The sequence below is a fragment of the Diceros bicornis genome, chromosome 40 (genome assembly GCF_020826845.1).
Source record: "Diceros bicornis minor isolate mBicDic1 chromosome 40, mDicBic1.mat.cur, whole genome shotgun sequence".
Taxonomy (NCBI): domain Eukaryota; kingdom Metazoa; phylum Chordata; class Mammalia; order Perissodactyla; family Rhinocerotidae; genus Diceros; species Diceros bicornis.
In genome coordinates, this window is record NC_080779.1 from 14,475,875 (window position 1) to 14,492,767 (window position 16,893).

At 40.4% G+C, this 16,893-nt stretch overlaps 1 protein-coding gene across 1 annotated transcript in view; it reads left to right on the plus strand.

Annotated features, from left to right (window-relative positions):
* The window catches only part of CRACDL (CRACD like), a 90,282-nt gene that overhangs the window by 40,515 nt on the left and 32,874 nt on the right, over window positions 1-16,893 (plus strand). Inside the window, exons 4-7 of the mRNA XM_058534497.1 lie at window positions 7,132-7,300; window positions 13,909-14,044; window positions 14,399-14,567; window positions 14,613-14,628. Of these exons, the coding sequence (XP_058390480.1) occupies window positions 7,132-7,300; window positions 13,909-14,044; window positions 14,399-14,567; window positions 14,613-14,628 (490 nt within the window). The remainder of the gene's footprint in view (window positions 1-7,131; window positions 7,301-13,908; window positions 14,045-14,398; window positions 14,568-14,612; window positions 14,629-16,893) is intronic.

Genomic DNA, 16,893 nt, shown 5'->3' on the forward strand with positions numbered 1-16,893 from the left:
TTGCATCACTTGGGTAATTCAGAGAATCTCAACCCTTGAATTTGGCCAGTAGTAGTCCTAGACTGGATATGACGCCAGGTACCTTGCAGAAGCAAACAATCTTCTCTAAAGGAAGGTGGCTTCTATCTAGACTTCAAATTATTGCAGAAAATAATATTTTCAGTACTATGACAAACATAACCAGGCATGTAAGTCAGTGATAGCCAGGCATATAAGGCAACAGGGCACCATGAATGAGAGCCAAGATGTTATGGGTTGAATTGTGTCCTTCTAAAATTCATGTGTTGAAATGCTAATCCCCAGTACCTTGGAACATGACCTCATTTGGAAATTGGGTCATTGCAGATATAATTAGTTAAGAGAAGGAATAATGAAGTATAATGGGCCTCTAATCTTATGTGACTGATGTCCTTATAAAAAGGGGAAATTTGGACATAGACACGCACACAGGGAGAACACCATATGAAGATGAAGTAGAGATCAGGGTGATGGTATCTACAAGCCAAGGAAAGCCAAAGATTGCCGGCAAACCAGGGAAGAGGGATGGAATAGATTTCTCCGTCACAGCCCTTTGAAGGAACTAACCATACCAACGACACCTTGATCCCAGACTTCTAGCCTCCAGAACTGTGAGACGATACAATTCTGTTGTTCAAGCCACCCAATTTGTGGTACTTTGTTACAGCAACCCTAGCAGACTAATGCACAGCAGAAACAAGACAAACAGACACACAAAGGCATCAAATATCAGAGTTATCAAATACGTGCTATAAAACAACCATGCATACTGTGTTTGAAGATAGTAAAAGAAAAGTTTGAAAATATCTGGAAGGAACAGGAAACTATAAAAGGTGGCATAGCACCCAGCCTGTGCTATAAGCTAAAAGAAAGAAGTAAAAGGGATATAGATGGAAGGAAGAAATAAAACTCTATTTGCAGATGACATGACTATCCAAAATATCAAAAAAGTACCTAGAACTCTTACACTTTAAGAGTTTAGCAAGGTTGCAAGATTCAGGTCAATATACAAAAATCAATTGTATTTTTATATAACTAGCAATGAGCAATTGAAAAATTGAAATTTTAAAGAGTATCATTTACAATAGCAACAATAAAAAGAAATACTTAAGTATATATCTAACAAAACACATGCAGGCTCTATATACTGAAAAATACAAACAATTGTTTAAAGAAATCAACAAAGACCTAAATACGTGGAGTGAAATACTTTGTGTTATGGACTGAATGCTTGTGTCCACCCCCTGCCAAATCCTAAACCATCCCCCATCCCCCCATATGATGGTATTTGGAAGTGGGGTCTTGGGAGGTAATTAGGTCGTGAGGGTAGAGCCCTCATGAATGGAACTAGTGCCCTTGTAAGAAGAGGCCAGAGAGCTGCCTGCTCTCTTTCTGCCATGTAAGGACACAACGAGATGTCACCAATCTGCAACGTGTAAGAGAACCCTCAACAGATGCTGGTACCCTGATCTCAAACTTCCAGCCTCCAGAACAGTGAGAAATAAATTTCTGTTATTTATAAGCCCCCCAGTCTATGGAACTTTGTTAAAGCAGCCCTAATGGACCATGTTTACAGATTGGAAGACCCAGTGTTGCTGTCAGTTCTTCCCAAATTGAGGTGCAGAATGGTGTGTTAGTATGTGTGGGGTAGAGTGCCCTGTTCATAAATCAGCTACGAAAGGCAGGGACACAGTTAGTTCAATATTCTGTAGCAAGAATATTGACCAATTATTGTTTATTTGATTTCCATGGAATGTCAGAAATTTTTTGTTTAGGAAGAAGCCAAATCCATATGGATGAAATGATGATAATATCTGGGACTATTTGCTTTGAAATAATCTTGTGGGAGTGGGAGGGGGAGAAGGGGTAAAGATGAAACAATCAAAATCCCAGCAGAATATTTTTCCAATATTGACAAGTTAATTCTAACCTTTACATGAAAAAGCAAAAGAACTGTAATAGTGAAAACCATTTTGAAAAAGAACAAAGTTCGAGGACTCACATTACGTGATTTCAAGACTTACTGTAAAGCTACAATAATTAAGCCAGTGTGGTATACACAAAGGGATAGATGCGTAGAGATAGATAGAACAGAGTCCAAAAATAGACCCATACAAATACAGTCAATTGATTTTTGACAAAGATGCAATGGTAATTCAGTGGAGAAAGGATTGTCTTTTCAACAAATGGTGCTAGCGCAGTTGGACATTCATATGTAAAAAAAAGAACTTTGCCCTATACCTCACAGATTATACAAAAATTAATTAAAAATATACCATAACATAAATGTAACACTATAAAACCTTTAAAAGAAAACATAGAAAATATTTATGATATAGGATTAGATAAGAGTTCTTACATATGACACCTCAATCCCTAAAAGAAAAAATTGATAAATTGGATGTCATCAAAATTTAAAACTTTTACTCTGTGAAAGACACTGTTAAGAAAATGAAAAGACGAGTCACAGTCTGAGAAAATATTTGCAAATCACGCTTTACAAGGACTTGTATTTAGAACTCTCAAGATTCAACAATAAGAAAACAAAAAACCCTAGCTAAACAAATAGGCAAAAAAATTTTAAAGATGCTTTACCTAAGAAGATAAACAGATGGCAAGTAAGTGCATGAAAAAGTGCTCAACAGCTGTAGTCATTAGTTATTGCAAATTAAAACTGTGAGCTACACCTTTAGAATGGGAAAACAAAACCAAAAACACACCTGACAATAACAAGTGCTGCTGGGGATGCAGAGCAACTGAAACTCTCACATATTGCTGATAGGAATGCAAAATGGTATAGTCACTTTGGAAAATATTTTAACAATTTTTTATAAAATTAAACATATGCTTAGGCTGTGACCCAGCAATTCCACTCCTAGGTGTTTACCTAAAAGAAATGAAAACTTGTTTACATGAAAACCTATAGCAACTTTATTCATAATTTCCAAAAACTGAAAAGAACCCAAATGTCCTCCAGCTGGTCAATGGTTAAACAAAGTGCTATATCCATACTAGCACTCAGCAGTGATAAGGAACAAACTATTGATTGACATCACAATGTAGATGAATCTCTAATGCATTGTGTTGAGTGAAAGAAGCCAGAATCAAAAGGATACGTACCATATGAATCAATCTACATGACGTTTTGGAAAAGGCAAAACTATAGGAACAGAAAAGATATCAGTGGTGGCCATGGGTTAAAGATAGGGGAAGGGTTTCTACAAAAGGGCAGCATGAGGGGTGATGGTGCAGTTCTGTGTCTTGATTTTGGTGGTGATTATGCAACTCTGTGTACACCAAAAAGAGTGAATTGTGCTGTATGTAATTTTTTAAATAATTTTTAATGATATACTAGATTTGAAAAACAATCAAAAATGGATTTTCTAGAAATAAGTAAAACTATTACAATTAAAAATTCAGTGGATGATTTTAACAGCAGATTATATCACTCAATAGATCATAAGAAAGTATACAGAATATAGCATAGAATGATAAAAAGGGGGAAAATACAGAAGAGAGGACAAGAGGCATAGAGGTAAGTGAAAGAATATAATATACATTTGAGCACAGTCTCAGGAGAAGAGAGAGGAGCTGAGAATTTTCTGGAATTTATAAAAAAAAAAAAGATGACCCAATCCACAGATTTAAGAAACACAATCCCAAGAAGGATAAATAAAAGGAAATCCGTACAGAGTGAAAATGTAGAAAACCAAAGACAAAATGAAAAATATTAAAATTAGTCTGAGAAAAAAAGACAGATTACCTCCAAAGGAGCAAAAAAGAGATAACTGACTTCTCGACCACACAATAGAAGCCACAAAACAGTGAAATAATGTCTTCAATATTATTGAAAGAATAACTTAGAAAAAAATAATTGCCAATCTAGAATGTTATACCTAGGAAAAACATGTTTCAGGAATGAAGGAGAAATAAAGGCATTTTCAGACAAACAGAAACTGAGTTTGTCACCAGTAGACCTTCAGATTCTAAAGGACTCTGCCTTCAGAAAGAAAGAAAATGGTTCTAGGTGAGAGGTCTGGAACGCAAGAAGGAATGATGAGCAAACATGATGAGAAGCAAGTGGATACATCTAAGTGAACGTGGAATAATATCTTGTGGGTTTTTTTTTAAGATTAGAGTGAAAACAATAAGGCATAATAGGATTAAAGTATTCTAAGATCCTTGTTTTGTCCCATAAGAGAATCTGTAGTATAATTTCCAGGGTAATCACTGAAAGAACAGAGGTTAAAGGCAAGGCTTACAAACCAAAAGTGGGAAGAAATGGAATAATTTTTAAAAGTCAGTTAATCCCAAAGATGGCAAGAAAGGAGATTAAGAAAGAGCACATAAGATAGGTTGACTAGATTTCATTAACATATTAGTAACTGCAGTAAATGTAAGTAGATGAATTATATTAATTGTTCCAGCTAGAAGTTGAAGATCATCGGACTGGATTTTTAAAACTCTAAATCTCTTAAATGTAAGGATTTGAAAAAGCTGAAGATAAAAAGATAGAAAACACGTACCTTGCAAACACTGGAATAAAGGAAGCTGCAAAGCTGTATTTAGAGCAGTCAAAATAAAATTTAAGGCAGAAATCATTACTAAAAATAAAGTGGGCCCTTTTACAAAGGTTCAGTTCCCCAGAAAGATAATAATTTTACCTTTCTATGCACCAACATAATGTCAAAAGTTATAGAGTAGAAATTGACAGTTAAATAAAGATAAATAAAATCTGCAGAGTAGGTTATTTTTAATACATCTCTATCAGTAATTGATAGAAGAAGTGTATTAAAAAATTAAAGATACAAAGTATTTGGACAACACAATTAAAAGGGAAAAGGCCTTGTCCTATTTGACATATATAGAACATTGAAGAAAATACATTATTTTCAAGCACACTAGGAATGTTTACAAATTTATGGTAAGCCATAAAGCACGTCTTAACAAATTTGAAAGGATTCAAATCATACAGAGGATATTCTCTGACGACAATGCACTTAAGCTAGAAATCAATAGCAGAAAGATAATAAGAAAATCCCCAAGTGCTTGGAAATTAGGACACACTTTCCTAAATAACCTATAGGTCTAAGAAGGTGTTATAATGGAAATTAGAAAATATTTTAAACCAAACGATAACAAAAATACTACATATCAAAACATGTAGACACAGCTAAAACAGATTTAGAAGGAATTATGTTGCCTTAAATGGATATATTATAAAAACAAAAAGCCTAAAATTTAATAAGCTGAGTATTCATCTCAAGAAGTTTAAAAAGATAGCAAAGTAAACCTGAAGAAAGTAGGAGGAAGGAAAGAATAAAAATAAGAACAGAAATTAATACCGTAAAACATAAACATTCAGTAGAGATATTAGCCAGCCAGCCCTGGTGGTCTAGTAGTTGAGATTCAGGACTCTCACTGCCTTGGCCCAGGTTCATTTCCTGGTCAGGGAACCACACCACCCAACTGTCGGTTGTCATACTGTGGTGGCTGCGTGTTGCTGTGATGCTGAAAGCTGTGCCACCGATATTTCAAATACCAGCAGAGTCACCTGTGGTGGACAGGTTTCAGTGGAGCTTACAGACTAAGACAGACTAGGAAGAAGGACCTGGCCACCCACTTCCGAAAAAATTGGCCGTGAAAACCCTGTGAATATCAGCAGAGCATTGTCTGCTAGAGCGCCCGAAGGGGAGAGGATGGTGCAAAAGGTCCGGACAGGGGTCTGCTCTGCTGTACGCAGGGTGTCTTTCCAAATAATAAACTCTCTTTGAGAACCATCAGTTAACAACATAAACATTTTGTGACTATAAAGGTAAGGAAACCTCCACTAGAAGTTAGGAAAACTTGACTGTAGAACTAATTTCCCTTTGGGCAGGGATTTGCTCCACCTAATGTAATGTAGGAATTCCAACTACAGTAATTTTAAGTAATTCTCCATATTAAGGCAAGATCATGTAAACTTCCCAAGGAGGTGTTACTATAAACACAATATAAAGATCTGGATTTGTTTTTTGAAGGAATGCACCTTACAAAATCATTTACTTATAAAACTAATAAATTGTTTTAGCAAATTTTAAGGATATATTAGACAGCATCCTGGTAATCTCTGAGGTTGCATCCTTCGATTGTTAGTTCTCATAAATATTCAGAAGGAAAGGAATGAAGTTTGCTGAGCTGCTAGTGTGAAATCATAGGATCCTGGAAAGAATTTGTGGGTGAGAATGAAAGAGACATCAGAGATCACAGAATGTTTGAAAGCACTGTAAATTCTAACACTCCAGGAAGCATGGCAGAGTCGGGCTCAGCGCTGCCACCGCCATTTGAAGGTGTTCCTCGCCAAAAGTTGTTAGCTCATCATGGCATTTGGCGCTCCCGAGTGCCTCTTGCCCCTGAGACTGGGCCTCCTATGGTTCTCCTTGGTGCTTGTGTCCACGTAAATGAAGCACTTGAGGATTATTTTGAAAAATAATTTGGGTCACACATGGCCTTTACCTCATCAGGACTTTTTGCTTTTGACTAGGTATATTTTAGAGACTAAAACTTGATTTCATTTATACAGTGGAATGTTACTCAGCAATTTAAAAAAAGAAGAGTGCATACTAATACATGCATCATCACAAATGATCTCCAAAGCAGCATATGGAGTGAAGGAAGCCAGACACAAGAGTGTATGTACTGTGTGATTCCATCCATACAGTGTGTGCGGCGTGAATTCAAGAAAAGGCAAAACAAACGTGGTAATAAAAATAAGAAAAGTGGTTGCATCAAAAACAGTAAACTGTTTACGGATAAATTTAACCAAAGGGGTGAAAGACCTGTTAAAAAACAAAAAACAAGCTTGATTTCAAGTGAGAGGAGAGTTTCTTGTGCTTTGCTTCTGTGATCACGCCCCAAAGCTTTCTTGGCTCTTGTATTAAATGTCCAAAATAAACAGAAATCAAGATTTGTTTGCAGGTGTGCAAGAATGGTACACTGTACTTCACACACTTCTGTGTGGTAAAAGGACTTTTGGGGAGCGAATAATTGATGCATGGACAGAAATCTTGCTTTCTCTCCTTCTTGTGCACATGTCACACTTTGTAAGTGCTCACGTACGTTCTTTCTGCATAGGAAAGAAAAAATCCAAATTCAAAACATTTAAGAAGTTCTTTGGGAAGAAAAAGAGAAAGGAATCGCCTTCGTCCACAGGAAGTAGCACCTGGAAACAAAGTCAGGCGAAGAGTGAGGTCATTGCCATTGAGTCAGGGCCAGTGGGCTATGACTCAGAGGATGAGCTCGAGTAAGTGCCTTTTCCATCCTTCAGCCTTGTGTGCCCCAGTAAGCAGGAGGGGGCACAGGAGGACCCAATACTCTGTCCTGTTGTCTTGATAACTCTCTGGATTTCTGAGCCTACTTTCCTCCTAGGTAATTCCATTGGAGGTTCTTCCATAGAAGTTGGGTATTCTGTCTTTTCATACTTAGGGATGGAGAAATTTGGGGGGAAAACTTTATCAGATACCTGCTGTGTATGTATATACGAAAAGTCTGCACTAACTGTGGGAGAGGAGGTAAGATATGCCATTTTATACATGAGCAAACTAAGCTGTAGAGAAATTTTGGAGAACTTGCCCAATGTCCTACAGCTAAAAGTGGCAAGATTAGGATGTAAGCCCTCATTTAATTTGACATAAAACTCTTTTGAGGACCTGGATACTGTACTAGAAAAATACATCTCTCTAAGCCTAAACTTTGAGTAATCGAATAAGAAAATTTTCCATTAGAAAGAGGGGGATGGGCGGAAGGCTGCTCGCTGTTCAGTCTTAGAAAAATCATCCAAAAATATTGTTAGGGAGGGCACACCCAAGAGGTATGAAAATTTTTGGATGTCTAGTGAAGAAATCCTTATTTTTGTAACTTACGCTTCATCAAAATGTAGTTACAATACATATGCTTCGGTTATTCCAGCAGTTAGTTCTCTGAGTGAAAGGGGAAAAAGTCTAATTTGTTGCCATGCCAGCTTTTATATTTTCTTTTAAACAACATCGGCCCCTTAATTTGAGGATAAAACTCTTCAGAAGGCATAATGACCCTCAGGACGGGGGAGCAGACCACTCTGAGAGGGGTCACAGGCTTCAGCATCCCGATGGTGGTGTCCTGTCCACTCGCTCCTCCTCACCAGTCTCCTCGCCTGTTTTCAATGGAGTAGAAATTACACTGGCCACTTGGTGGCACCAAACAACTGGAGAGGAAAGATTCGAGATATTTTTGTTTTTGTTGTCAGATTTGTTTTTTATTTTCTAGTGCTAGCAGGGAGCAGGATGGACCCACACTGCACCTTATGAAGCACGGAAAGGACGGACTGTACGTGCATTTTTTAGGCAATGTGCTTCCGATTCTTGGGGAGCAAGACGTTATCGTGATAATATGGCTAATTATTAAATGTCTTCACTGGGCCAGCCCCAGGAAAACTGTAACACTCACCCTCATCTCTTGACAAGAACACACAGTGGCCCCTCCAACTATAGAATGGGAGCACAGCAGGAAGAGTGAGCTGGGATAGAATGACCTGTCCGCTCATCTGCCTCCTCTCTGTCACCAGAGCCCATGGACAGTGGGGACAGTGTCCTTTTCATCTTCGTATTCCCCGCACCTAGCAGCCCAGTCCTCAGTTACTGGTAAAGGTTGCTGGAGTGATGCTAGGAAAGGAAGCTTAGGTATGCTGAGGCCCCAGAAGTGCAAATAACCTTTTTAGAGAGCAGCACAGAGGATGAAACAAGATCTTTCTTTTTTTTTTTTTCCAACTTTATTGAGATACAATTGACATATAACATTGTGGAAGTTTAAGGTGTACAAGGTGTTGATTTAATACACTTATATATTGCAAAATGATTACCACCATAGCGTTAGCTAACACCTATATCATGTCACCTAATTATTATTTCCTTTTTGTGGTGGTAACATTTAAGATCTAGTCTCTTAGCAATTTTCAAGTATGTAATACAGTATTGTTAACTATAATAACTGTGCTATACCAACTGTGCTGTAGATCCCTAGAACTTATTATTCATCTGATAACTGAAAGTTTGTACCCTTTGACCAACATCTCCCCATTTCTCCCACCCCATAGCCCCTGGCAACCACCACTCTATTTTCTGTTTCCATGAGTTTGGCTTTTTTATATTCCACATATAAGTGAGATCATACAGTATTTTTCTTTCTCTATCTGACTTATCTCAGTTAGCTTAATGCCCTCAGGGTCTATCCATGTTGTCGAAAATAGCAGGATGTCCTTTCTCATGACTAAATAATAGTCCATTGTGTGTATGTGTGTGTGTATATATATATATACACACACACATACATACCACATTTCTTTATCCATTCGTCTGTTCATGGACACTTAGGTTGTTTCTGTATCTTGGCTATTGTGAATAATGCTGCAATGAATGTTGGGGTGCAGACAGCTCTTCGAGATCCTGTTTTCATTTCCTTTGGAAATATACCCAGAAGTGGGATTGCTGGATCATACATAGTTCTATTTTTAATTTTTGAGGAACCTCCATACTATTCTCTATAGTGACTGGACCAACTTACATTCATGTCAAGAGTGTATAAGGGTTCTCTTTTCTCCACATCCTCACCAACACTTGTTATTTCTTGTCTTTTTTGTTTGTTTGTTTGCTGAGGGAGAGTCACCCTGAGCTAACATCTGTTGCCCATCTTCCTCTTTTTTTTTTGCTTGAGGAAGATTGTCCCTGAGCTAATATCTGTGCCGGTCTTCCTCTATTTTGTATGTGGGTTGCTGCCATGGCATGGCTGATGAGTGGTGTAGGTCTGTGCCCTGGATCTGAACCCACGAACCCAGGCTGCTGCAGCAGAGCGTGCGAACTTAACTGCTATGCCACAGGGCCAGCCCCTCTCTTGTCTTGTTGATAATAGTCATTCTAACAAGTGTGAGGTGGTATTTCATTGTGGTTTTGATTTGCATTTCCCTGATGATTAGTGATGCTGAGCTCCTTTCCATATACATTTTGGCTGTCTATGTGTCTTCTTTGGAAAAATATCTATTTCGATCCTCTGCCCAATTTTCAATCAGATTTTTTTTTTTTTTTGCTATTGAGTTGTATGAGTTCTTTATATATTTTGGAGATTAACCCCTTTTCAGATATATGATTTGCAAATATTTTCTCCCTTTTGTAGGTCGCCTTTTCATTTTGTTGATGATTTCCTTTGCTGTGCAGAAGCTTTTTAGTTTGATGTCGTCCCACCTGTTTATTTTTGCTTTGGGGGCCTTTGCTTTTGGTGTCAAATTCAAAAAATCATCACCAAGACCAATGTCAAGGAGCTTACCCTCTATGTTTTCTTCTAGGAGTTTTATGGTTCCAGGTCTTACGTTCAAGTCTTTAATCCGTTTTGATTTTTGTGTATGGTGTGAGTGGTCCAGTTTCATTCTTTTGCATGTGGCTGTCCAGTTTTCCCAGCACCATTTATTAAAGAGACTTTCCTTTCTCCCTTGTATGTTCTTGGCTCCTTTGTCATAAATTAATTGACCATATAAAAGACAAGATCTTAAAAACACTCTTTAGCCTCTTTGAGAGACTGTGTGCCTTCTAGACTCTGCAGCAATTTCTCATCCATCACCAGGGGCAAAAGAATTCCGTTTGCCAAGGTACGTTAATGCTGGCAAACCACATGGGACCCTGTGGGTTTAAAAAGTTGACACCCTTTTATTGTGTCTCTGTGGTTATGCTTCTTAAGTCTCTTAATCTATAACAAGCCACCTCCCCACCCACCGCTTTGTTTCATGTCCTTGATCTGACAGAAGAGCAGAGTCTTTTACTCTGCAGAATATCCCACATTCTGGATTTTCTCTTAGTATGATTGAACTCATTCCTATATTCTCTAAATTTCTTATAAAATGATAGATGGATCTAGATATTAATTAGATTTAGGTTCAAGATGGTGCTGGATACTTACTGTCACATCATGTCACGAGGCACATACTTTCTGGTTGTCCCACTTCTAGTGACACTAAGACGGAGCAGTGGATTCAGGGGGTCTCTCTCAGTGTGATCCCTCCACCAACCTTCACCTAATGGTTTAACACCCACTGATGATCATTGTCTAGATCATTATTTCGTTGTAAAATGTAGTTTTTCTAATTCTGTCATTCATTCTGCATGTGCTAGCTGGGATGCTTCTATGAAGACAAGCTTTCCTTCATCAACTCCTTGGTTGCTCTGAAATACAGTTTGTGTAGCAAAGGCAGGATAAGGCTTGGTTCTCCTTTTATCACTCTACCTTCAGAGTAGTGGCCTGGTACCCTAGCAACTTCCAGTACTGACCAATGAGTTTTGTTTTTTTCTTTTTTATCATTGTGAATGCATGGATTTTTATATATTTGCTTTGCTCTAACCCTTGATAGTCTTTATCCATTTTTATGCTCACACTGTCCCATCTTATGCTGTTGGGAGTCACTTCAGATTAGCTCTTGGGTTCTTCTGACATGACCCCGCTTGTCTTTGGAAACTCCTCGCACAATGAGAAATTGCAGGTTTATTTTGCACATTTCCTGCCCTAGAACTGCGATCAGCTATTTCTTTGCAGGTTTCTGGTTCCTTTTAGTATGAAATGGTTTTTAGAAACCGCAGTCTGGCTGGCAGGGGTGATGATTGCTAGTTGGCACTCATTGCTTCTAGACCATTCCGGTAGATATAGCTAGGAAATGTGTTTTATTTTTTAAGAAAAAAGTAAATCATTAATTCACTGATATTTCCAGTTCAAGTTTAATAGGACAAAGTTTTTACTTCTTTGATTTTTTGTTTGAATTCACTTTTCTCTTATACTGGAAATTTTGGTTCCTAATGATATTAACAAAATTATTTATTTTCTTCATAATACAATATACTTATAATAATTTCATTACCCTCCTTTCCCACAAAAAGGTTACATACTATAAAGATTCTGCACAGTTTTTTAAAATAAATATTGCTACTAATAAGACTACTGAGTGTGACTTGATATCTTTGTGTTTTTTTCTTCTGAGAATTTATCCTCTTATGGATGTAGAATTGAAAGTCGCTTAAATTGAGTTAAAGTCACTTGAAATCATTCTTTTCTCTGTGTGGTTATGCCAACAACCTGATGTACAATTAGTCTTGTTTGTTTCTCTTTGTTTTCTAGTTTTAGAGATTGTTTTATTTCCCTTTTTGTTCGATTTTGCATTTTAACTACGTAAAATGTTTACATAGTTTCAAAGACAAAACTGTAAACATAAATAGGCACATTGGCACCCTGTCTCCCCATCTTGTTCTGTCCTTCCGCCTACAGGAAACCCTTTTTACTCATTTGTTACTGATCCTTCTATTTTTATTTTTAAGAATATAAGCAAAGACACACATCTGTTCACAGATGTTCATATATATCCATACCCCCCTTTCCCACACAGACCTAACACGCCTTAAACACTGTTCTGCCCTCTGTTTTTTATTATTTTTTACTTACTGTAGTGGTGCTGCCTGTATACAGTTTACAGAGCTCCTCCTCACCCATCTGGTCAGATGCAGAGGCTCCATTATATGGTGCCTCCGTGGTTTATTTAGGCACCTACTGAGGACATTCAGGTTGTTCCCAGCCTTTTGCTCCTATACGTGTTCCTGTAGCCAATGGCCTTGTGCATGTGGCGTGGTGTGGTTTTGCCAGTGTATCTTTGCGGAGGGTTTTTCACGCTGTCTCACTTTCTAGTGGACACCCAGAGTGGAAGTGTTTGGGCAGTGGTTATGGTTTCCAAAGGGTGTGGCCATGGGCTGCCCGCTATAGGAAGGAACCCCAGGTGTGGTGTGATCTTTCTGACAAGAGCTGCCATTGGCAGGGAGGGCCTGCCTGGTTCTTTCACTCGGCTTGACTCTCTCCCAAAAATGTGAGGACACACCCTTCTGGGAGCCCTAGCTTCCCCACTTGAAAACTTACTGTTGCGGGCTGGAAGGAAGTTAAAAAGCATCACTAACCGACACAATTTCATCTGCAGTGGAGCAGGGCCACACCTAAGAGTCCCTAATCCTCACAGAGGACAGGATGCCCAGAGCAGGGTGGGGGTGGGAGGGTTGTGGCACACAAGGTGCCCAGTGTCTGCGGGGGGTGGCTTTCCTTCTTTCATCATCAGGTCTCGATCATCTCCTTCCACCTATTGTTTAGACAGCCACCACTGCTAGGAAAATCTGACAGCTAACTCCCACATCCTCTTGGGGCATTTTATGAATGTCCTGTGGGTTCAGTTTCAAAGGGGAGCCTTGAGCTCGGGGCTGGGGACCGTGATGACAGAAGGGCCTCCAGGACCCAGACACAGAGGTTGGATTGCACAGATCATATTAGGTAATAAAAAGAGGGCATGGCTTTGCGGCCTTGCAATTCTCATTTCAAATCCAGCGTGGATGTGTGTTTTGGACCACCTTGGGAGGATGCGTCCATCTGGCAGGCCTCAGCCTGCTGTGCAGACGCAGCCCACTGAGGGGCTGCCTGTTTGCCTGCAAGGAGTGACCTCACCCTCCCGGGCATCCACGACAGTCTTCTACATAACCCTGCCAGCCAGCAGAGGCCTCCTGCTTCCTTTCCGCAGGCCTGTAGTCTTGGACCTCACACCTCGTCAAATCTTGGTCTTTCCATTAATGAAAAGAATTCACACAACCTTCAGAGCTGTTAGGAAAATTCCTATCTCTACAATGCTCCTTAATAGTTAACTGTGGTATTTGGCAGGATGGGGACAAACAGAAGTCAAAAGCAGTTAAAAAATAAATGTAACTGAAGGCTTGTTGCATGATATGTGATTAACTCACATCCCCTTGTTCCTCCTGGGCACCCCGGGGAAGAGATGGAGGTGAGCAGAGTTTCACAGTGCCTCTTTCATCCTAGGGAGTCGAGGGGCACGCTGGGCAGCCGAGCCCTCTCACACGACAGTATTTTCATTCCTGAGTCGGGACAGGACCCCACTCGGCCTGTGCGGGTATTTTCCCAAGAAAACGTGTGCGACCGGATCAAAGCTCTGCAGGTAAACGTTTACTGGGCAGCGCCACTTGGTATGTACATCAAATATGAATGGAGACATTTTTAAATGATTTCTGCCTGGTTTATTTGATATGTTTTAAAGCATAATTGCGTGCGCATCACAACTCCCTCAAGACGCACCAAGTTTGTCACAAGTGGATCTTGACTCATTCTAAGTTATAACCACTCATCTTCAAGATGACAGCAGGACAGCTGGTAGCAGACTTTCTTTCAGTTCAGTCTCTGCACTAGGCAAGGACGTGGAAAATATCTCCTGAATGAATGAATTGGAGCAGGAGGGTTCATTGATAAAAGTCACTGATGAAAACAAGAGCCAATGTTCTGTATTCCAATCTAGGTAAAAATACAGTGCAATGTGAAAATGGGGCCGCCCCCTCCTCCAGGGGGCCTTCCTGCCAAGCGGGGAGATGATGCCGGCATGAGTTCCGAGGACGATGGTCTGCCCAGGAGCCCCCCGGAGATGTCCCTGCTGCATGGCATCGGTCCCGGCACAACCATAAAGGCAAGTGCAGCCTGCGCCTCCCCACTTCTCCGTCTGTGTCCACCAGGAGCTCTGGTGGCCCCGGTGTGTTCCCTAAGGTTACCATGGGTGGGTGTGGACGTGCTTGGTGTGGCCAGGAGGTATTCCAGACCAGGTCACTGGAACCCACAGTCAGTCCTTGGGCTGTATTTATTTTCATTCTTTGAGCAGAAATTCGGGTCTTGTTAGGAGATACGGTCTGGGTAACATTTTTCTTGATGGTTATAGGTCTGATAGAATCAACCCTATACCTCGTTTTTCCTGTCTGAGCAGATGACCAGAGTGGGCATCTCATCCAAAAGAAGGGAAACACCTTTGTGTCTCTTTTCTGTTGTCATGACTTTTGGCCAGAGGGAGAAGAGAGTGGTAAACATACGTGACTTAATCGAGGCTCCCGTATCTGAGTGTGGGACTGTGAAAGCTTGTCAGTTTAGGAGTAGAAATGTGAGGCATGCTGCTGGTCATCAGGGCAGCAGGGTAAGTGTGACTAGCAGGAGAGGAATTTATGACCTCAGCAGGATGGGAGGGCTGATCGCAGATACCACCCTCTCTCATTAGAATCCACGAGGAGGAATTGGGCTTTCTCACGTACAAACAACATGGCTCACTCATGCTGCCGCCATTTTAAGCCCATACGATGTACTTGTACATAAATGATCACTTTTCCGTTGTAGACAAACCTTGCTGTGGGATGGATAGATTTGGAGTTACCTGTGTTACACTGACACTTGACAAACAAATACAAACCAGAGTCCTTTCTTTATAGCCCACACACCTGTCCTGGGCATCCTCGGAGCAGTCACTTGGCCCTGGTCAAGGGCCGTTCAGTGAAGTCTCTCGGGAGTTTTCTTGTGAATCACTGTCTTGCAGACTCTGTGCTGCTCTGAAATATATTCAGTAGTCACTGCAACTTGGACGTCCAGAAGCCCCTCTGCAAAGGCAGGGGAAGGAATATTTACCTAATTTGTGTGTAGGTGGGGTTCCCAGAGCATCACTGACAACAGGCAGGGGAAGGGCGGTGGTGTGATGTAAATAGGCCCCAGGGTGGGGTTCACACAGAGCAGGGGGAGGGGGTGGTAAGTATAAATAGGCCCCAGGGTGGGGTTCACACAGAGCAGGCTGGAGAATTGTCCTCTCCACGATTCTGCTCTAGGTGAACCTGTTGTGCAGTGAGCAGGGTCTTGGGACAGTGGGCTACCCACACCTGCTCTCGCGCCTGGAAGAGGACGAGGAGGACGGTCTAGCCCATTTCCTGGACTCTGAGTCAACCCTGCACGCCTTAACTCTCCTTTTGTTTATTGTATCCGTTGCAGTACTGGGGGGGAGAGTTGAGAGGATCACAGCTGCCTGAGGCGTAATGCCCAGGTGACAGACGCTCTTTGTCTGCACCCTCAAGACACGTAGCCTCAGGACCAGGTGGCTTTGCGTGTTTTGTGGCCATGTGGTGGGGAGATGTCTCTTGTGAGCCGTTGTTGACTGACCCACCCTCATTCCGTCCCACAGTTCTCTGACTCTCACAGCATCGTAGTTCTCTGCCTTTAGCTGGGACAGACAGTACAGAACAACTAGTTTCTAACTCCATTCACGAAGGAGTGAGCCTCTCTCCAAACCCACAAAGCACCGTAATGCACAAATTCCGCAATTAGCTGGGCGGGAGCCACTCCTACTGGGCAGGGCTGACCTCGTCCTTCTCAACATTCCTCCTGTGGTTATTAAGTTATTTAACAAAGAATGTTCTGAGATTTAATCACTTATTGGGTAATATGAACAATTCACTAACTTCATAGGAAACCACAATTTGAGCCTTTAAGACTTAAAAAACAATTAGTCAATCTTTGTCATCATGGTTTTGAAGACACAATGATTGTGTTTTGTGCCCTGAAATTTTTTGGGCACAGAAGGCCAACTGAGAGGGGGAATCAATGCACCGTTTAAAATGTGTTCGAAAAAAAAAAATAAAATAAAATAAAATGTGTTCATATAACACATGGAATTTGATGTAATGGCACCTTAAATCCCAAAAGGACAGGATTGTGGGCTGTTTAATTTTTTCTTGTTGTGACACCTTACATAAGCCCACATGCTTGACAGAAAAACTTAATGAAGAATATTGTGAAAAAAAGGTCTTCAGTGACAAGTATTTGATGACACTGCCAAGGTGATATTTCCTGACAGAATGAGTTTTTCAGGAAATACACAGAATTATTATTTTTTTATTTCATTACCACATGAGGTAACAACTGATGAAACTGTGGTGATTTTTAAGGTAAATTATATCTAACACGTCATATTCTCCATCTCCTGCCATTAAG